At 40.9% G+C, this 22,607-nt stretch overlaps 1 protein-coding gene across 1 annotated transcript; it reads right to left on the reverse strand.

Annotated features, from left to right (window-relative positions):
* Positions 1–2,398: 2,398 nt before the first annotated feature.
* Positions 2,399–12,174, reverse strand: LOC143852924 (annexin-like protein RJ4). Its single transcript, XM_077362577.1, has 6 exons — positions 11,966–12,174; positions 4,117–4,262; positions 3,785–4,003; positions 3,339–3,551; positions 2,921–3,010; positions 2,399–2,813 (listed from the first exon to the last, which is right to left on the reverse strand). Exons 1-6 carry the CDS (start codon positions 12,039–12,041, stop codon positions 2,616–2,618), a joined length of 942 nt encoding a protein of 313 aa, XP_077218692.1. The 5' UTR covers positions 12,042–12,174; the 3' UTR covers positions 2,399–2,615.
* Positions 12,175–22,607: the final 10,433 nt, after the last annotated feature.

Raw genomic sequence — 22,607 nt, forward strand, 5'->3', positions numbered from 1 at the left:
CATTGCTTTTGCATGGAAGGAACCCTCCACCAATTTGCCCCTCCATATGTAAGCAAGGTGTGAACTGCGACATCTTCCCCGGGGGATTTTTCTCCATCCTCGAGGGTATACCAGGGTTATTGAGACCTTACCGGAGGGATTTTCTCCATCCTCAAAAGTACACCAAGGTTAGCCCAGCCTGGCTCTGATGTACCACTTGTTGGGAACCAAGGTTTTAAATTTCGGGTTCGGAATGCGTTTCGATCCTCACCGAAACTGAAATTCCGGCCGAAATTTCTGACGAAATCATCAAGATTAAATAAAGTAATATTTTACCCCGTCCGGAAATTTCAATGAAATCCCCAAAATTTCGGGATAATATTAAATAATAACTAAAATCCAGATTTTTTTGTTATACTGCTTAAATTTCGACCGAAATTTCAGGGAAAACAAAATTTTGATCGAAATTTTGAAATTTCGGTCGAAATTTTATAACGTTTCGACTTACCCCGATTTCGGTTTCGGCCTCGCGAAATTTCGGATTTCGGTTGAAATTTAAAACCTTGTTGGGAACATAGTTAGCAAAACTCTATTTTAAACAATTTTTTTTTTAATTTTGAAAAAACACCTTTAATTGGCTGGCCATTTAATTTTTTATAGTAAAACAATCTCCATTTTTTTTAGGAAAACGTTTTAAAGACATTTAAAACATATTAAACACATTTTTTTGGTGAACTTTTCAACTTTGCCCCCACTATATTTTGTATGACAGAATTTTAGATGCATTTTTTGTGTTTCCGCTTTTTTGAACCAATAACGTGTTAAACTCGAATTTTTCCCATCTCATTTTTTTTCTTCCGAATCATGCTTTGCTAACTATGTTTGGACCCAGGTAGAACTCACCCTTAAATGCTAGTCATTATGGGGAGGGTGTCCAAGCCCTTATAAGCACTTCCATATATCCATTCATTTTTCCAACGTGTGATCTTTGCTTTCGTGTGGAACCTCTGAGACAAAGGTCCACTATGCATATGATTTTGAAGTTAGAAATAATGAATATAACAGTTTTAGAAATGATGTAGTTGACAGATTCCAAAGAAGGTCTTAATGTTGGTCCCATTTGCAAATCAGATTAAGCTAAAATGACCATATTTACAAATAAGGTCTAATTTTGTTGGCATCAAAAGAGGCTCTAAATCTCCTACATGATTTTCCATGTCAATTACAATTTAATTATGCTCCTATCAATTTTGAGGAGAAAACATGTTGAAGATCTCATATTCCAAGTCAATCCAAGTGAAGGTGGAGAAGAAACTACCAAAAAACAAAAGGTGGAGAAGAAATGAAAGAATAAACTTTCTCCCATTTCTTCTCTTGAAACTCTCCCCCCTCCCCCATTTTTGTCAAAGCTTTCTACTTTCGAGCATCGAATATGGAGTATTTCTAAGTTCTGAAAGCAATTCCTTAACGAAGAGTGGGATTTTTCTAAAGTGTGAATGTGTAAATCACCATTGTTGTGCATACTGAAATATGTTGGCAGTAGAAATACATATATACTCATATCTTAATAAGAAGAGATTATACTCCACACATACACAAAAACTAGGAAAATAAAGGAAAATTATTGGACATCAGAGGGGAAACAAATCTGCTAGTCATATGAAAGAATAGAACTAAAACATGTTCGAGATCTCATATTTAAAGTCAAGCCAATTGAAGGTGGAGAAGGAATTACAAAAAAGAATAAAAAAACTGAATGTGGAGGAGAACAACAGTACAAATTTCTTCAATTTGTTCCCCAGTCTGGAATATCTAGGGGCCGATTGGATACACAGAGTTTATAATCTTGGATTTCGTCAAAAATCATAGATGGGAGATAGAGAGAAGGAGACCAGCCGTCATTTTCTGATTTCTCGCCCTTCTTTCCATCAGCAAGAGAGTAGGAGATCATCCCATGTTTCCAGGTTTTAGAAATCTCTGGATGGGGAAGAGATGATTTCTAAAACCTGGATTTCTTACTTGAAATCCAAGATTCTAGAGAGAAGCGAAACGGACGGTCTCCTTTTTCTCGTCTCCGATCCAGGATTTTGAGGAAATCCAAGATTCTAAAATCCGCGTATCCGAACGGCTCCCCAGTCTACAATTTTTTAAGCTTTCAACTTCGTAGAGCTTGAAAATGGTTGTCATGTAAATCAATATAACATGATTAATTCATTTTCTTCTTCAGGGGAAAACAACTGTTATGTCTTAGATCTTGGGTTTGATATCCCTACACTTTGCGAATCAAAGTTCAGAAAGCAAGTTAGTTCAATGATGAATACTCTCAGCTAATAATTTTTCATATTGAAATACGATATCTTTATTAAGAATTTTTCAAAGTGGGTTTGATCATCCCACTTTGAAATACTCTCAGTAAAGGGAAAGAGAAGCACCATTGGTTGTTCATATTGAAGACAGAACTACAATTCTAAAAACCAGAATTGAGACAGTGCCCAATTTAAACCATCATAATAGCTAAAAGTACTCATCTCCTGGTAAACAAGAGCATATGCTCCACACCTACAGACAAACGGTAGGAAAGCAAAGAAAACTATTGCAATTCAGAGAGATCATATTAAGAAACTGAGCTTCAGCTCTTAATCTCCTAGTAATGTAAGAAGGAAGGTCTTGTAATCCCCAGAAGTGTCTTTGGCTACGGCTTCTTTGAGAGGAACACTGTTTCTTTTGTAATACGCGTCCTTGATTTCCTTTAAATCCTTCTCTGCCCGAGTGACGATCACTCGTGTGAGTGCGCCTTCATCAGTACCCAGTTTGTTAATCGCATTGCGCAACACCTGAAACCAGTGAATCCTCGAAATTCAATTTTTCATCCATAGATTTGGAATTTTTCTAACAGAATAGCGGATAAATACGATATCTTTATTCGACTATGACCTCCCACCTTTTCAAAGTATTTATGAGGAGAACTAATGCTCCGGATCGCTACCCGTACCGCTGATAAGAATTCATCTTCCGGATGGCCCATGAAACACTGATAATAGCATCCACATATGTAAAAAACTTGTTATGTTCAATGAGAAAATGGAGGAAAATGAAATAAAATATGATCTTATCACAATCATTTTCAAAGTTTAGAAGAACCCATGTATAAAAGCTGCTGATATTCAATGTGGAAATGGTGGAGAATGAAATAAAGCATGATATCATAATAATTTTCAAAATTTAGAAGAAAAACAAGGATTGCTTGTTCAAATTTGAGGCTCATATACTGATTACACATTCATATCTTAGTGATGCAAAAGAGAAACAGGGATCACTTGTTCAAATTCGAAGCACATATACTAATTACACACCCATACCTTGGTGATGGAAGTGCCGTATTCATCTCTGTAACGATTGAAGGTTGCGTTGAGTTGTGCCTTGCTCCTAGTACTCAAAATTCGAATGATCTCTTCATGACTAAAGGCCTTCTCTTCAATAGCTTCATGAATAATATTGGCCTCCGATTGAGCTAGCCGAGCGTTTATTTCCTCTCCATCATACCGATATGAGCTGACAAGAGCAACCAAAAGCTGTGACAAAGCCAAGACCATAAAGAGCATAAGTTGACAGACAAATTCACACAAACATAGTAGTAGTTAAAGGAGCTAATTGTTTTGGATTTTCAGAACCAATTGTGAGTCCAAAACCGATTGTTGTACTCAAATTACGTTTAATTTTGAGTCCAATAATCTGTTTTGCACTTGCAATCGGTTCTCCAAATCAGAAACAAAGAGTGCTAAAGAGCTTGTGTTCAACATCATGCCTTGCGAAAGTCGCCTTTGGTATGTGCGGCAACATCTTCTTCCAAGGAGCATTTGAAGCGCGAATGGTAGGCTTGCTTCACTGACAGTAGCTCTTTAGGAGATCTACTACAAGCTATTTCTACGATCACCCGATGTTCATGATTGATCTTCTTAATTGTATCTTTAGCTAAGATGGCATCACGTTCCACCGGCTCCAATATCCAACGGTAAACCGCTTTCTGCGTTAGTATAGTTCAAATCTTCAATACCATTCTCCTTAATCTCAATTAAAGCCAATAAAAATTGTGAAGTGGACACGAGAAAAAATAGATTAATTTCAAGATCATAATACCTCAAAGTCTCCAGAGATTTCGGATTCGAGGCGCTTGATGAGATTTTCCTGATAATGCTCTTCATAAGCTATCCTAATCAGAGTCCTTTGAGCTGCATCTCTATGTCCTAGAATTGAAATGATCGCCTTCTCATTGGTACCCCATCCTAGAATACCAAACCATGAATTTAGTAAAAATTCAAAGAAAAACTGTTACTTGAGTTTTGTAACATAGACATGGTATGATTATCAATTCAAGTCAGGTCAATTTTGTGGTAATCTCTAATTCAAAATTTCCCCAATTGGGCTAGTTAAACTGTTTGATTATTGATCAAGGAAAACTCTCTCTCATCAATGCACATGTTTGACGTTTGAAAGTGATTTTAATTATTCTAGTGATGAATTAATAGCTGGGGCAAAATCAAATTAGTTGTGGGACATGAAAGTTAGTGGAACTAAATCCAAATTAGAAATGGCAAAATCGAATTAGCAGGCGGCAAAATCGAAATTTGGGGGCAAAATGAAATTAGTTGTAGGAAATGAAAGTTAGCTGGAAAAACCTAATTAATAGTTGTTGTAGGGAGGGATTTTTTAGGGGGCCAAATTAGTAAAGGACGTGTGGGAGTTCCTAAAATGGAGCTGTTCTTGTGAAAGGATTTCTCGAGATCATCGTAGCTACTCTTAGATATGTGGGGTTGCCAAAATTACTACTGGTGGGCCCTCTTGGGATGGTCCATCCATCCCATGCGGACAAAACAAATTTTGTAGGGGCGATGTAAGGGGAGACATAAATCGGCAATAAAGGGCAAAACTGATTTTATAGGGTGGGGGATTTTATAGGAGAGATTTTGTAGGGGGTCTATAGTGTCCTGGATTTTATTTCCTGATTTTTAGCGACTTCACCTTATCTCTGCTTGGAGACAACTATTTATCATGGAAAAAAAAATCCTAGCGGCCAACAGTCATTGATGATTTTCAAACCCAAAGGACACTTTGTAGATGATCCAAAACACTTAGATCACAAAGAGTTGCGATCGAATGGTCATTATTCAAACCAATCCAAAAGATGTCTTGAAGGGATGTTTCCCTTAATGAATAGACATCTAATGCTCTATAAAAAGAGCATAAATCTGTCTTCTGAGTGCTTCAATGGTGTTGTTTTCAATTCGTCAAATGACCCAAGACTTCGTTAAACTTGAACGCTTTGATAGGAATTTCAAGCGGTGGCAGAAGAAGTTGCACTTCATTCTCACATCACTCAAAGTTGTCCGTATTCTCACAACAACAAAACCAGTAGCAGTTGAAAATAAGACTCTAGCTCAGGCTCGTGCAAGGCTGAAATGGGAAAAAGACGACTACATTTGCAAAGGACACATTCTCAACGCTACGTCGGATACACTTTTCAACATATACCAAAGCAAGGGATCGGCAAGTGTGATTTGGACTGCACTTGAAACCAAGTACATGACGGAAGATGCAAGTAGCAAGAAGTTTACTGTAAGTCGGTTTTTGAATTTTCGCATGATAGATAATAGGTCGATCATTGATCAGATGCATGAAATACAACATATAGTAAGTCAAAGACATTTGCAAGGCATTCTTCTTGATGATTCTTTCTTTGTACTTTTGATAATTGACAAACTTCCACCAACTTGGAAAGACTTTAGGAAAAGTCTTAAGCACAAGAAAGAGGAAATGTCTCTTGAAGACTTGGCTCAATACCTCAGGATTGAGGAAGAGTTAAGGATAAGAGACAACAAAGAAGAGCATGAACCTCTATCCTCTAAAATCCATTTGGTGGAAAATGTCAAGGAATCGAACTAACAAGGAAAAGGCAATCGAAAGAGAAACAAGAATCCCGAAAAGAAGTTCAATAAGAATAAGAAAATAAAATGGGCTTGTTTCAATTGTGGCAAACCTGGCCATTACAAGAGTGAGTGTCGAGTTCTTAAAGCTGAGCAGTCGGATGCACCAACAGACAACAACAAGTTTGTAGCCATGATTTCAGAGGTAAATGTCCTTGAAGATGGCAATAATTGGTGGATTGACTCGGGTGCGACGAGACATGTCTGCAAAGACAGGAATCTATTTTCATCTTATGAAATAGTTGAAGATGGAAGTGTGCTCTACATGGGTAATTCGTCGGCAACAGAAGTCAAAGGAAAAGGAAATGTGGAACTTGGATTCACATCTGGAAAATGTCTCACTCTAACCGATGTCTATCATATCCAGAAGTTAGAAAGAATTTGGTATCTGGAAGCATTCTTAATAAGAATGGCTTCAAACTTGTGTTTGAATCTGACAAGTATATTCTTTCTAAATGGGGTACTTTTGTTGGGAAGGGATACACATATGAAGGAATGTTCAAATTGAATATTAATAAAGTGAATGTGTTTGCTTATGTTGTTGAATCTTCTTTATCATTATGGCATAGTCACTTAGGACATGTTAATACTAGGAAAATGGATGATATGGTCAAATTAGAATTGATTCCTAAGTATCAACACGACTTGGTAGACAAATGTAAGATATGCATGTAAACTAAGATCATTACAAAGTCATTTCCTAGGGTATATAGGAATAATAACTTGTTAGACCTAGTTCATAATAAAGTGAGTGATATACATAGTGTCCCCACTAGAGGAGGCAAAAAGTACTTTGTCACATTCATTGATGACTATTCAAAGTACTGTTATGTATATCTTCTTAGTCACAAAAATAGGGTTTTAGAAAAATTCAAAGTAAATAAAACTGAAGTAGAAAACCAATGTGGATCAAAGATTAAGTGCCTAAGATCCGATAGGGATGGTAAATATTACTTTCGTGATTTTTATGAATCAGAAGGTATTATTCATGAAACAAGCGCTCCTTATACTCCACAACAAAATGGAGTAGCAAAAAGAAAGAATAGGACTTTAACTGAAATGGTAAATGCAATGCTTGTAAATTCTAGTTTAAACAAAAGTTTTTGGGGTGAAGCCTTACTTACCGCTTGTCACATCTTAAATAGAGTTTCAAGTAAGAAGTCTAATATAACCCCTTATGAGTTATGGAAGAAAAGAAAATCAAACTTAAGTTACCTTAAAGTTTGGGGTTGTAGGGCCATAGTCAAAGTCCCTAAGCCTAAGTTGAGAAAGTTAGGAGAAAAAGGGTATTGAGTGTATTTTCTTAGGATATGCCATTCATAGTAAGGCATATAGGTTTATAGTGATAGAACCTAATGATTTTCTTAAGCTAAACTCTATAATTGAGTCAAGGGATGCTATTTTCTATGAAAATAGGTTTACTTCTATTCCAAAGAAAGTTGAGTCTAGTACTTCTATGGAACCCCCTCTAGAACTTCATAGAGAAGTCAGTGAAACTAGTGAAATAAGAAAATGTAAAAAAGATGGAAAAGAAAAGAGTTATGGTCCTAATTTTGTTACCCATCTAGTAGAAGGAACAAGAGAAAAACTGAAAACTTCTATAATGTTAGACTTGAACATAGAAAGTGATCATCAAACCTATATAGAAGCCATAAAGTCACAAGATGTTGCATTTTGGAAGGAAGCTATTAATGACGAAATGGATTCTATAATAAAAAATAAGACTTGGATTTTGGTTGACCTACCACTTGAGTCAAAACCAATAGGTTGTAAGTGGATCTTCAAGAAGAAGATGAGAGTAGATGGATCAATAGAGAAGTTTAAAGCAAGACTAGCTACCAAAGGGTTTACTCAAAAACCCGGTATTGATTACTTTGACACTTATGCACCGGTTACTAGGATTACTATCATTAGAGTCTAAATTGCTCTTGCTTCCATATATAAACTTCATATTCGCCAAATGGATGTTAAAACTGCTTTCTGAATGGTGAATTGGATGAGAAGTATACATGGAACAACCAGAAGATTTCATATTATCAGGACAAGAGCATAAAGTTTGTAAACTAATCAAGTCTTTATATGGCCTTAAGCAAGCCCCTAAGCAATGGCATGAAAGATTTGATAAAGTTTTAGTGTCAAATGACTATAGAATACATGAGTCAGATAAATATATTTATAGTAAATTTGAAGGTAATAAAGGTGTTATAATATGTCTATATGTTGATGACATGTTAATATTTAGTACAGATATTGAAAATATTCAAAGTATTAAATCATTTTTGTCTCAAAATTTTGATATGAAAGACATGGGTGAAGCAGATGTAATCTTGGGAACAAGAATCATAAGGAATGACAATGATTTGATTTTAACCCAATCTCATTATATAGAAAAGGTGCTCAAAAGGTTTAATCATTTTGAGTGTTCACCTATTTCAACACCTCTTGATCCTAGTGGGAGGCTATATCCTAATCATGGTAGGATCATTTCCCAACTAGAGTATGCTAGTGCTATTGGTAGTCTTATGTATGCTATGACATGTACTAGACCAGACATAGCATTTGCAGTAGGTAAACTTAGTAGGTTTACCAATAGTCTTGGTTTTGCACATTGGAATTCAATATATAGAGTATTTAAATACTTGAATAGTACTATGGAATATGGTTTGTGTTATAGTGGATATCCAACGGTGATAGGAGGATATACTGATGCCAGTTGGATAACTAAGCGTATAGACCATACTTCAACCAGTGGGTGGATTTTCACTTTTGGTGGAGGAGCTGTCTCCTGGGCCTCTAAAAAGCAAACATGCATTACTACTTCTACTATGGAAGCAGAGTTTATAGCGTTGGCTGAAAGTTGTAAAGAGGCAGAATGCCTTAGGAATTCATTATTGGAAATTCCGTTATGGCCTAAACCAATGCCATCGATTTATGTCTATCGTGATAGTCAAGTCACACTATCAAAGGCATATAATCATGTTTATAATGGTAAGTCCAGATATAGAGGACTTAGACATAGTACTATAAGAGAGTTACTAACCAATGGGGTTGTAACTATTGACTATGTGAGATTAAGCCAAAATTTGGCTGATCCTTTGACAAAAGCTCTTGCATGAGATTTGATGTGTAAAACATCAGTAGGGATGGGGTTAAAGTCATTAACCAATAATCACCAATGATGGAACCTCGGCTCAACACTTGAATAAACATTAAGTCTTGAGTTCAATGAGTCCAAGTATATCATATAGAGTGATTGTAAGCACTATAATATTCATTATTTTCAATCAAAGGTGCTTGGTGCCTGTAATGTTTACAAGGGTAAGGATGAGCAAATGGGCTCTTAATAGACTTATAACATGATGTTGGAGTATTTTAGTTACAGGGACACTCTTAATAAGTCTACTTATGTGAGTATGGGAGTGTTGTCACTTCCTATGAGACTTGGCTAGTCTCTAGAGCGCTCATGAAACCAAGATATAGACATAAGGCCAATACATGTGTCGGCTCTTAGAAACTGCCTATAAAGACGAAATCTTATGTGTGAAGATGTGTCCGGTTAGTCAAATAGAATAGCTAGTTCAAAGATACGTCTATTATGCAATTCTGGCTAACTTTGATGTGTTTTCACTAAGTGAAGGTTTAAATCGAGAGATACCTTCATTTATGCACAAGGTTTCCAAGCCTGATGAGAAAGTTATTTTCATTTTGAGAATGTTGGGGGATGGTAAGAGATTTTCAAAATGGTACTGGAAAATTAAATGAATTTTCACAAGTTATATTTTAAATTAGAAAAATAATTTTCAAACAGGGCCGGTCAACTGGAGGTTCTCGGGCGACCGCGGATTGGTTTCTGGAAATGTAAATGATTTCCAGAAAGGAGTGGGCGGTCGACCTCGGTAGCTCCGGTCGACCGCGGTTCTTTGGATCAGAAAAAATAAAAAGTCCAGAAGCATGTAGGCCGGCAACCGTGGCTATTTCGAAAATTTATCCGTTGGAAAAAAAAATAGACATGGCTTTTCACTTCCGTTTTTCAAACTTCTTTCATGTCTTTTGCTTCCCAACAATCATGGATGATTTTCAAACACAAAGGACACTTTGTGGATGATCCAAAACACTTAAATTGCAAAGAGTTGCGTTCGAATGGTCATTATTCAAACCAATCCAAAAGATGTCATGGATGATTTTCATCTAATGCTCTATAAAAAGAGCATAAATCTGTCTATTGAATATACAGAAAACAATTATTGCTGTACTTTTTCATTCTATCTCTAGCAATCTCCTACAATTTTGACTTTCAAGACAATATCTTCATAAGACAGTGCACTAAAGACTGTTTTCTGTGTAAACAAATTTAGTGTTTTTCTCTAAGGCTTGAAGTTCTTGAAAGGCGTTTTCGGTTTGATTCCGCTTGTGCGAGGCGTCGTCAAACGTTAGTAGGATCTTCCTACAAGGTTTCATTGTATCGTGCAGGTAATTCGCGGATCCCCTTTGCACATAACTGGTGGGGGCGGAATTTGTCTTAAGGAAAGCGATTATGCGCCTTGAAGCAACTCTATAGTTTTCTATTTTTAGAAATTCCCACTAACAAACTAGAAGTATTACACTTGGGTAAAAAGTTGCCAAAAATCAGAATATGTGAGTTTTCATGATTTAGAAAAGCACAAAGAAAAAACATGCAGGTGAGTCATCACAGAACAAATGACAGAATAAGAGTTGTGAAAATTAAGTATAATAATGGGTTTATGGCGAAAACAGCACTTATTTTATAAAATTAAAAGAACTTACATATTGGGTATAAAGGAAAGAAAAGGGAAACCATAAGAAGCATTACACTTGGGTGATAAATTGCCAAAAATCAGAACATGTGACTTTAGTAAGATAAACCCATGGCTAATCCAATTCATGATTTAGAAAATGCACAATCAAAATAAAATCTGATCCATCAGAGAACAAATGACAGAGTAAAAGTAGGGAAAAATAAATATAATAATGGGTTTATGGCAGAAAAATAAAGACTTAAAAGAAGAACATATATATTGGGTAGGTAAGAAAGAAATGGAAAGTACAAAGGACAGAAAAAAGAAAGAAAGAAAGGAAAGAGAAACCACAAGAAGCATTACCATGGGTGAAAAACTTTATGACTAATCCAGTTCATGATTTAGAAAAGCAAAATCAAAATAACATGTAAGCACTACAAGAAAAAAGACATTCAGCGACGTTCTTTTAGCGACGTTCACAAAAAACGCCACTAATATTATATATATACCGATGTTTGTAAAACTACCGACGGTGAAGGATTGTTCTTCGGATCCTACTTTCCACGTCATGATCACGATCCATTTTAATTCGGACCGTCCATCGGAGTGTCCTATAATGTCCCACTAAGCTAAGTAAACAATTAATTTTTTAAAAAAATGATAGAATTGCAGTCCACTATTAGTGTGTCTCTATACATTTTCTTCAACTAAATTAAAAATTTATCTATGTTTAATCTATGTGTATAATAATGCTTGTAAACAATAAAACTAATCAAAATTACAACTTAGCTTATGATGCATAAAGAACAAAACCCCTCTCTCTTCCTTCGTGAACATATGAAACGAAACGACAGAAATGAGTGAAATCGCATTCCCATCCGATTCATTAAGTAATAAGAGAGGTTTTGACCAAAATGCCCTTCATAGAACGGTTAGCATTAACAAAATTTGGAGGGTATTTTTGTAAACCATTTCGGATCGTGACTATCCAATGGGCATTTGTGGCATGCACATACACAATCCAAAATTTTTCGGATCTCAGATTTGATGATCCGAAATATGCCCATGGATCCTATTCATATGTTTAGATCCCGTTCATTAACGTTCGGATTTGGACGATCCATCGGACCGTCTGGATCCATTGACACCCCTACATGTAAGCCATCAAAGGACAAATGCAAGAATAAAACACGGGAAAAACAAGTATAATAATGGGTAGAAAAGAAAGGAAAAAGAAAATTAATTAACCTTGACAGGCCTTCCTGAGATTCTCGGCGTCTTCAGTTGGAGAAGGAAGAGGGTGAGGAATAGTAAGAGTAGCCATTATCTTCTTTGCCTTCACCTAAAAGTTGAGATTGATATGAAAAACCCCAAGAGTAAGCAGGTTGATATATATAGACCAAAAAGAAAAGAAGAAAGAGAGACTCAATGCCTGTTTTAGAAATATGGAGGGAGACGATATTTTCACCCCTCCTACAGTACGCATTCGCCCCTCCTTATAACGTGAACAGGGGTAACTTTAACGCTTTTTGACGTCAAATCACGTTACAATGGGGCGAATGCGTACCGCAGGGGGTGAAAATATCATCGCATTGCATGTTGTTTTCATACTCAGCCGTTTTGATATTAACGCTCTGACGATTTGTGTATTGGACGTATCCAATGAACGAGAATCTTCTTATCGCTATGACAAATGTATTAAGTTTCCTAAACATGGTTATTTCTTAATGATCATTTTTTCGGTCCCACATGTGCCACGTGGACCTGATCAGAAACGTTCATCGAATAAAGTTCCTACCCATTTGATCTCACCTTCACCGGACGATCCCATCTCTTTAATCTATGTAATAATTACCATCATTGTTAGGATTTTTTTATCATCACCATTGGGGCCGGGTGTGCTACGTGGACATGATCAGGTCCATTGATCTGGCCAACAAACACATGTTGGGCCTATTGCTATCGGCCCCACCTTGATTAGATGACCTGTTGATCTTAAAGCCTCACTTAGGTTTACGTTCAGCATGGGATCTAGACTATGTGGGCCACTTATAATGGCCGACCATGTGGGCCACTCATAATGGCCGACCATGTGGGCCACTCATTTATCATATGCCTAACATTTTACCGCTCACATTCAACTACCACATGTAGTTTGAATTTGTAGAAATTTCCTTCATTTTTTAGAGGTTGGTATTAAAAAAACATTGGTAAATATATTTGAAGGGATTTGCTAGGGACCTTCGCAGAAAGGCAGCCTGTTGTATGAGAGAGCAGCCACCTCTGATGAATTAAATAAATAAGACAAAATCTGCTGAAAAGTGAGCTGGTCTCACATGCAATGAGCGGCCGTGAAATGCCTTTCTGCGATGGTCCCTAACAAATCCCAGTAAATTTAGATATCCATTTGCCCACCCTTTTCATCCCCTTTTTGCTTGTATTCTCCTGAAAATGGCTTTATTATCAAGGAAAGACGACTACAGAGAGGTGGATGTGGAGTAGTTTTTAGAAAATGACGAACCAAAGTGGGTGAAATACTCAAAAAAAGGATTGAAATTTTCTAGACGGAGTAAACCAGAAAACAGAGAGACCTGATTTTTATTATTTTTTAATTCTTCTCAGATAGATGGCGTTAAAATCCAGAAGACAAGGACATTAGAGGATAATGACATTGGGGAATGAACGTTTTTCCGCTACCCAGGAGTCGAAGACAAAAGGAAAGAAAGTGAAATAGGTGGCAATGGAGCAGGTATCATAAATATTTAAAAACCCCACACCACTCTCCTCTACTAAAATAAAAAGCTTATCTTCCTACGTAATTTTACTTGGGTTGTTTAACTAACAAGTTTGTTATTAATTTTACTTGTGTTGTTTGACTAATAGAGCGATCCTCTTTTTTATCCATAACAAAGAGTCCAATGCTGATTCCCGAAGGTTGAAGCAGCATTAAAAAATAAATGTGAAGGTTTGATGCTATATCCTATGTTCTTTTTCTTGTTTCTTTTGCTAAGAAGAGAGTGTCTTTAGGCTCTTTCTTGCGTAGGTGGCATATGGGTGTGGTTGGGTAGGTGCCATATTGGTGTGATTGGATCCATTGATTCAACCGGCGAACATAACAAGTCCGGCCTATTGAAATTGGCTCCACCTTAATATGATGATCTTAACTCTTTGGTTTTTTTCTCTCCTAGTGTTTACAACCGTTTGGTTTTTTCTCTCCAAGTGTTTACAACTGTTTCGAAAATGAGTTGGCCTATTGAAATTGGCTCCACCTTAATATGATGATCTTAACTCTTTGGTTTTTTCTCTCCTAGTGTTTACAACCGTTTCGAAAATGAGTTCAGTCTTAGTTGACCGAGTCTTGTTAAAAGAGCCAATTTTCGGAATTTAATTGAAGTTATTGGGCGGCTATCCGCCAACTGGTATTTCCCTCAAAACTAGGGATGCCATCGGTTATTTTCAAAAGGGTGAATTTCAATCCATGGTTAACAATAGTTGCCACAATTTTTCTTTTTTCAAAATTTCAATAATTGTCATTGATAACTCCTGCGTGTGGTTTGTGAAAGGGAAAGCTATATATATAGTGGCAGCCATATCCAAAGTAGAGGTTCTCGACCATCACAACCATGTATTAATTTATCTTTTCATAGTTTCGTAGTTCCTTAAATCTTGTAACTTTTATTCAAGGATATGGACACTATAAGCGCAATCTCGTCATCCCTCTATTCATGCATTGGTAGCTGTTCGTCCTTATTCTCATTAGCCAAATAATTTTCTCTTCCCCGTCAGTCTTTGTATTTTGGCTACTATATAGTTCTTTTTTTCTTGTAACAAAGGCAGTAGGAACATAAGGAAGAAGTAGGATCTCCTCTTCTTCTCAATCTTCCGAAATCCAATCTTAGGAGATGAATTGATTTCCCTCGCCAAGAATTCTGGCTGTCAACACCCAAAATTAAAGTTATAAGCAAGATTTTAGATTTCGGTTTCGGAATGCGTTTCGGTCCTCACCGACAGCTGAAATTTTGGACGAAATCGATCGAAATTTATCCCGTAACCAATTTCGACGAAATCCCCGCAATTTCGGCCGAAATTTTGGTAATTTCGGCTGAAATTTCGGCATAATATTAAATAATGATTAAAAGGCCGAGTTTTTGGAGATATTCCTTAAATTTCGGTCCGAAATCTCTCTCTCTCTCTCTCTCTCTCTCTCTCTCTTCTTTCCCATTTTCTCACGTCCTCTTCTTATCTTCGCCCTTGTCCTTTCTTCCTCTCTAAAATCTCTGCAAAATATGAAAAGAGCACTTGGAACCTAATATGCGGACAACTAAAGTTTTGGATATTTGTTGAGATATCAAGATCCGGACTAAGCAAGATTAAGCCGACAATGGCAGTACCTACTGAAGTGTATGACCCTTCGAGCGCGTGCTATTTCCTGCTGAAAATGAAACCTCCTCGAGCTTTTCATCGCTCAATCAGTTTATTTTTTGTTCCTCTTTCACAAGAATTTGAATTTGTAATAAAACATAAGCTACATACCTTATATACGCAACCCAAACGAGGAAGTCAGGTTCTTGGCTTGATGTTACGAGCCCGTTGATACCGCAGTAAATCCGGTAATGATCTCGTTGTATGTCATAGGAACGGCTACTAGAGTTGCTCCTTTATTGTTCACGATCACAAATCCGAGAGCCTACGGATGATGGCTCTAGAGAGAGTCTAGAGAGAGGGAGAGGGAAACTTGAGAGATTGCACGTCTCATATTCTTCTATTTTGACTACATATATAATAATAGTAGTATAGGATTTTAAGGCTCCTACTTAACATAGGAGTCTAGGAATCCCACTCAAATAGAACTCTCATGTCTTATCAATATAAGCCAAAATGAGAATTCAAATATCTCATTTTAACTAATTTGGATTTATCCATACAAGCTTGTTGGGGCCTGATGGCGTCTGAATCCGGGTCTGCAATCGCGCGGTCGGTAGAGGGCCTCCGCGGGGTCTGCAATCACAAACAAAGGAGGTCAGGGGGTCTGGGGTGGGTCCCGGACGATCACTTCGACACCCAAGTCAGATCCTTCGACCAATCAATATAAAGGACAGCAAGGAGGAGAGAGAGTTTTGGCCGGGTTACCAGGACCAAGGCGCAGATTCTGTTCTGGGCGTGTGGGTGGATGGGTCGGAGGGGACTAACCGAGAGAGTGGGATTAAGTTCCCAGCCTCCTCTGTCGTAGTCCTGCCTCTTTTTCCGGTTGTTTCTGTGAGGAGTTAGTCAAGAAAAAGATCGATCCTTTCTTCTTTCCCTTGCCTCCCTTTTAAAGGGTGGCGTGTGGGCCTCTTCATCATTATGGAGAGAAAATCTTCCTTAGTAGGATTGGGCCGTCCCTCTGTCCGGACGGCGCGCGTGGCTTTGGTAGGATAATCCCTTCCGTAATTTGTGATGATGAGTTTTGGGAGACGAGAAGGCGACACGTGTCGTGGTTGAGCCGCCTTGCCGTTTCCCTATGTCTTTCTTCATGATGACGGGGCTTTGGTAGTGCATGTGTGACACGTGGCGAGCAAAGGGGGCGGTGCCGTATTTATGTCTCATCATAACACCCCCTTACTCCTTTGGTCCATTTAATGGGCCAAGGGAGTAATGTTGGTGAAATATCGTCGTGGCGAGGACATTGATTGGGGCGCCGGGGTACGAGGAGTCGTGCCATTTCATTCGGTGGTTATCTTTGGGGAATGGTGGCGTTATTATGGGTTGCCTTGTCTTGAGTTTAAAAGGAGGATCATCCTGGCATTTCGTTATCGCCTCGTTTCCTTTGTTTTTGTCGATATGTCTGGTTCTCCTTCGCGAGTTCGAGGTAAGGCTCCTCTTTTCCCGGAGTCATCGAGTGATCCCGACCTGTCTTCTGATTCGGGGGGGACCCTTGCGGCTCGCTGGGAAAGGGCTAGGACGGATCTGGGCCCTCCCCCGGGTTTTCCTCCCCTTCGTCTCTCTTCGTTGCCTGGAAGGGATAAATCGTCTTGCTTCAGTGTTGCCAGGGAGTGGTCTTTCTTTTCCAAGGTTTATCGGCAGGGGATGGAATTGCGTGACAGGGTCGTAAAGATGGACAAGGAGATCAAGGACCTGAAGCGGAGAAACGCGGATCTGCAAAGGAGGGTCCGTGCCCTTAATGAGCAGCTGCTGGAGTATGAGGTGGACCCCTTGCTGGAGAGCTCTTGGGAGGAAGAGGGGGATTCTCTGGAGGAGGAGTCGTCTTCCAGTCGCTCGGGTGATTAGCTTTTGTGGGACCAGGCTTCCTTTGCTTCTTTGTTCCTCTCCTTTTTTGTACCGGGCCTGCGTGCTCGATCTTTGGTTTTGCCCTCCTTTGTAGGCCCGTGGGCCAGAAGGATGTGAGTATGAATGGATGGCTTTTTTTGTGATGTGTTTCTTATGTTGCTTCCCCTGTCTTGTTTGGTTGTTTTTGCACTGTGTTTGGCATGGACTGCCCTTGTTGTGGTGTTGTTGTTTTTTGTTTGAATCCGTGTGGGGTTCTGGGCCTTTATCTGGTGCGCTAGGCTTTTTCGCCCGTTGTGCTAGTGTGCCGAGTGCTCGCGCCGTGGCTCAAGGCCCGGACGCGCGTTCCTTCTTTGGCGGGATTACGGTCGGACCTTCTTGCTTGATTTCCTATTTTCGGACCCTTCCTGCTGGTCAGGTGGGGGGGTCGGGTGATTAGCGGCGATGAGGGTCGGACGGCGGGTGACGCGTGTCACAATCGTGCGGTCTCGCCGCTTCCCAACGTCTTTCCCTGTGACAGCTGGGTTTTGCGGGTGTAGGGACGACACGTGGCGGAGTGTGAGTGCGGCGCCGTTTTTTACGTCCCATCATACCTTTGGTCCATTGGACGAATCGAGGTAGAGGGTTTGCTTGTCTAGTCAAAGAATATCGAACGCATTTATGAGGGCCTTGGAATGCGAGAAGGCGGGCTGCCTTGTCCTGCGGTTCCTTCCCGAGGAACTGTGGTGCTGCCGCGCCATGCTGATCATTCATCGAATAGGAGGCGAACACACGTTGGGCAAGTCGCTTCGTTTTCCTATCCGCTGGCTTCTCAGTTGGCTTTATAAACGACGACTCTTTTCTGTTTTTCTTACGCAGATCGCTTTTTTGCTCTTTTTTCTTCCTTTGCTATTTTCTGCCTTTCTTCGGGACTCGTCTGAGATGTCGCTGCCTTTTGAGAGTCTCTCTATTGGTGACGAGGGGAGGGCTGCCTTCAAGGGGGGTTTCCCTAGCAGCGCTGAGACGAACCCTGAGGGGCTGGAGCCTCGACAACTAGTTCCTGAGAGGCGCCTGCCTCAAAGGTTTCCCCCACGTTTTCATCCTCCTCCCCCCTACGAGAGGGAGTCTCATGAAGCTTTCTGAAATCCAAGTAGAGACTTGGTTTAGCAACCTAGAGGGGGGGTGAATAGGATGTTTATAAAACTTTTACCTTTTGAAAACTTTTACTAATTTCACCCTAATTTTATCCCTTGGTTAATTAAGTTGAATTAGTTAAGGTTAACCAATTTCCATAAATGTATATAAGCTTAAAAACCCTTGTTTAAACAACCAACTTAATTAGGAGATTTAGTGGGCTAATTAGCAATGTAAAGATATTCACGTTGGATGGCAATGCTAACTCACTCAATTCTAAATAATAAGACAAGCACAAATAAGAGAGTGAGAGAGGGAGTGAGAAATCGAGAAATACCAACGCAAGCGACACAAGGATTTATAGTGGTTCGGCAAACGGCCTACTCCACTCTTCTCAAGATCGCACTTGAGGATTTCCACTATTGAGACCTCCACGACGCTCGGCTCCGAGGCTTTTACACTCCAAGGGAATTAAATAAGGATGCCCTTCCACGTTTACAATGACTCTCCTTCTCCGCCGAGTTCTAAGCGGTTCACCCAAGGGAATTAAAAACAACGGATGCCCTTGCCACCGATCGAATAAAGAAGAAGATAAAAGCTTTGCCTCTATGTAGGCTACAATGCAAGTTGAAGCTCCAAGGATGCTCTCAAGAATAAATAAGTTTAAGCCTAAACCAATCTAAAAAGATTTTCTCAAATCAAGGCACAAAGAGTTTGGTTGGTGAGAGAATTTAACCCAAAAATAGTTCACAAATGATTTTCTATGGTTTGTTGAAGTTGGACAATGTTCATCTATTGTTTTGGACCCTTGAATGAGTATATATAAAGTCCCAACTCCATGTGACCGTTTGGGGGGTAAAACAGTCAAAACTGGGTCAAAAAATCAACTAGCCGTTGCACCCCAACGGCTATATTTTTTTGAAGAAAAACATTTCTCGGAGTTCCGAGCAAATTCTCGGAGTTCCGAGAATTCAAACAGAGCTTTTAATTTTAGAATCTGGACCATTTCTCGGAGCTCCGAGAATAATTCTCGGAGTTCCGAGACTGGTTTCCAGCAAACAGTGTCGAACTTGTAAAATTCATATCTCCCTCATTCTTCGTCGGATTTTGACGTTCCTATACTCTACGAATATGAGAAAAATGAGAGATATCTGTTAAAAATATATTTGAAAATGTTTTAAATAAGTTTTGATAGGATTTAATTGTTGGTCCAGGTTGTTGCTTCGGAACTCTGTTTTGTTCATTCTTGTGTTGAATGCCATATGGGTCCCAACATGTTGGTACACCACCATGGCCATTCACTTATCCATTTAAGTCCTTAAAGGGTGTGTTAGTCTCTTTGAAAAACATATTTTTAGGGGTTTTAAGATGTGCCTTGATAAGAGAAAACACAAGAGAGATAGGTGATACAATCTACCCTTTTTACCATTCTCTTGAATGAACTCTTGAGGTAGCCATTGCTTGATCTTCTCTTTGAGTGCATGGCTTGCTTTGGGATCTTCAAGGTTGAGCTTCTTTGCTTGACACCTTCCAAGGATGATGCCACCATTTGGTTCAAGCTCTTTTGCAAGTTGTTGATCCACAAGCTTTGGCATTCATTGTTCTTCCTTTGTTTGTTCAATGCTTTGAGATGGTTGATGATGAGCTTCTCCTTGGTACCTCCAAGGTGTGATTGGTCCAAGTATGTTCCGAGCTCTTTTGCCATTATGTTTGGCTCATCTTCAAGCATAGGCCAACAAGGTGTGTGCTAGTATGATTTGACTTGTGTAGGACCTGTCTAAAGCACAACACTCAAGGCAAATGATTAGTCCATAAACGACTAATCAATTTGCGTTTGTTAATCATCAAAACAAGGTGATTGAATAAACCCATGGGGAACCCTTGGGCTTACACTTTCGTTCACCGCAACCGTTCATTCTTTTCCTATGTTCATCGTAGGGAAATGGAGGTCTTTAGCCGGATGATCGACATGGATCGGGAGATTGCGGCCTTGCGTGCGGAGAATGATTTGCTGAGGAACCGGGTGCGGTGGTTGAATGACCAGAGGGCAGCGAGCCCAGCGGGTCCGGGCTGGGGGAGATCTTCAGAGGGGGAGCGTACCGATGGGGAGCTTTCTGACGCGGAGAACTCTTTCAGTGGCCAGTCGCTTTAGGCCGGAGGGAACAGGATGTGGGAGGCCTTTGGAGGGGCTCTTTCCTCTGTTTTCTCCCCTCCCTCTTTTTTGTTTTTTTTGTTTTTTTTTTGGGGACCTCCGGGACCCGGGCCTGCGTGCCCTATCTTTTTTATCTTTGCTTTCCTTCCCCCTTTTTGTAGGCTTGTGGGCTAGAGGGGGAATGGTTGTGAATGGCTTCATGCTTCCTTTTTATTCGCGCAGTAGCTGAGCCTTTTGGATTTTTCCATCTGGTGGATTTGTTTGCCGGGCCCTTGTGACGGGTCCCGGGCCTTTCTCCATGCACTTGGGTTTTTCCATCTAATGGATTTGTTTGCCGGGCCCTTGCGACGGGTCCCGAGCCTTTCCCCACGTACCTGGGTTTTTCCATCTAGTAGATTTGTTTGCTGGGCCCTTGCGACGGGTCCCGAGCCTTTCCCTATGCACTTGGGTTTTTCCATCTGGTGGATTTGTTTGCCGGGCCCTTGTGACGGGTCCCGAGCCTTTCCCCACGCGCTTGGGTTTTTCCATCTAGTGGATTTGTTTGCCGGGCCCTTGCGACGGGTCCCGTCTTCGGATACTCTCTTTTCGTTGGGCGGGGAGGACAGGGAGATGGCTTGATGGGGAAGCCATTCAGCGGTAGGGGCAGTGACGTCTTTTCAGCCAGGGGAGAGTGGCGTTTCGATTTTGGCGGTTCTCTCGAATTTTCCAATCGGCGCCACGTGTCCGCGTCCCATCGGATTAGACAGGGAGGGGGACTAATCGACGCGTGTCGAAACCCTAACTCTTTTTAAGACCCTTTTTTTGTTGGGGATTTCATCCTTGCTTTTCCTTTGTTTCTCTCGGGTGAAGTGGGCTCCCTTCTCCGCTGGGTCCTCCAGGCGCTGTTCTTCACCAACTCCTCTGGTCTTTTGTCCTTTCCTGCTTATCTGCCTCGGTGAGTTTCGTGTTTTTTACTTCGTCTGTCATTTGGTTGTTTTACGATGTCTTCCGAGTCAGTAGAAGTAGTGGAGAGGGTTCTGCCAAGGAAAAGGAGGCGGTTGGTAAAGGGTGGGGACGGTGGCTCTCGAGATGAGCAGCAGCCTAGGGAGTTGGAGGATAGCTCCGGGGCTTCTGGGTCGTCATTGGGGGCCACTCCCCTTGAATCTCCCTTTCGTGCTTCTTCTGCTCATGAGGCGGCGATTAGGGATATTCGATCTGGCTCCGTCATTCGCCCTGGCCCGGTGGCGGGTTATAAGAGCACTTTGGGAGAGGGGGCGGCGGAGAAGATTAGGAGGGAGTTTCACATTCCCAATGAATACGGAATTAGGGTTCCTCTTTTAGGGAGGGGGTGTGCGAGGGTGCCACGGAGGAAGAGGTGGCCTTTTATGTCTAGGCTTTTCGGGCGGGGGTCAGGTTCCCGCTCTTGGGTATCATAGTGGAGGCCCTCGAGTTCTACCGGGTGGCTCCGTCCCAACTGGCGCCTAATAGTTGGCGTACTCTTTTGGCCTTTGTGGCCAAGGCGGGCCTTCATAAGGTTCAGCCTACCCTTCCTCTGCTTCGGAGTTGTGTCGCCCTCAACCCATTGGTGAAGGGGGGAAACGGCTGGTTGTACCTGACCCAGCGTTCCCAGGTGAAGATCGCGGCGAACTTGCCTTCCTCCATCAGGAAGTGGAAGGAGGAGTTCGTATTCATCATTCCTCCGTCGGATGCGGATTGGGGCTTTCCCCGCTCTTGGAGGCGTTCTGTCGAGTGGCGGAGGAAAGCCCTTCCTGACGAGTCTGACTGTAGCAGATTTGATTTGGAGAAACTTGCTTCTAGGGAGCCCGTCGACGTTTCAGAGTTTAAGTGGGAGAGGGGCTTGAGGAGGCTTGGTTTGGTGGGCACCGTAGAGGGGAGGGTCCGCTGTATGGGTGAGGGAGCGGGGGAGAGTTCTGCCAGCCGTTGTGGTCAGCCTTCTTCCCCGGGTTGGTCTCTCTCCCCCTGCTTCCCTCTTTTCTTTTCTCTTTTTTTCTTTTTCTTTTATTTTAGCTTGCTATTTGCTTCCGGTTGAGTCATTGTTATGCTTCTGTTTTGGGCAGCGGACATGTCTTCTCCTGATGGCGTTGGCAGGGGAAAGGGGGTCGCGGTGGCGGCGACTGGGGGTCCGACTGCCCGTAAGAAGATCGTTTCAGACTTTATGGCAGCGGCCAGGGTCGAACGGACGCAAACAAGGCTTCCCTCATCCGCGCCGTCGAGTTCCTCTGGCCGGTCAGCCGGGGCGAGGGGTGCGGTCAGGCCCCCTCCCAGGGAGTCGGAGCCCCCTGCTAAGAGGGTAGCTTCTTCCGGTGCTGATAAGGGAAAAACCGGCCGGGGGGCCTGTCCTTCTGCATCTTTTGTGGAGGA

The sequence above is a fragment of the Tasmannia lanceolata genome, unplaced genomic scaffold, assembly GCF_043159265.1.
Source record: "Tasmannia lanceolata isolate RefF3 unplaced genomic scaffold, GAP_Taslan_0.1 ptg000019l, whole genome shotgun sequence".
Taxonomy (NCBI): Eukaryota; Viridiplantae; Streptophyta; class Magnoliopsida; order Canellales; family Winteraceae; genus Tasmannia; species Tasmannia lanceolata.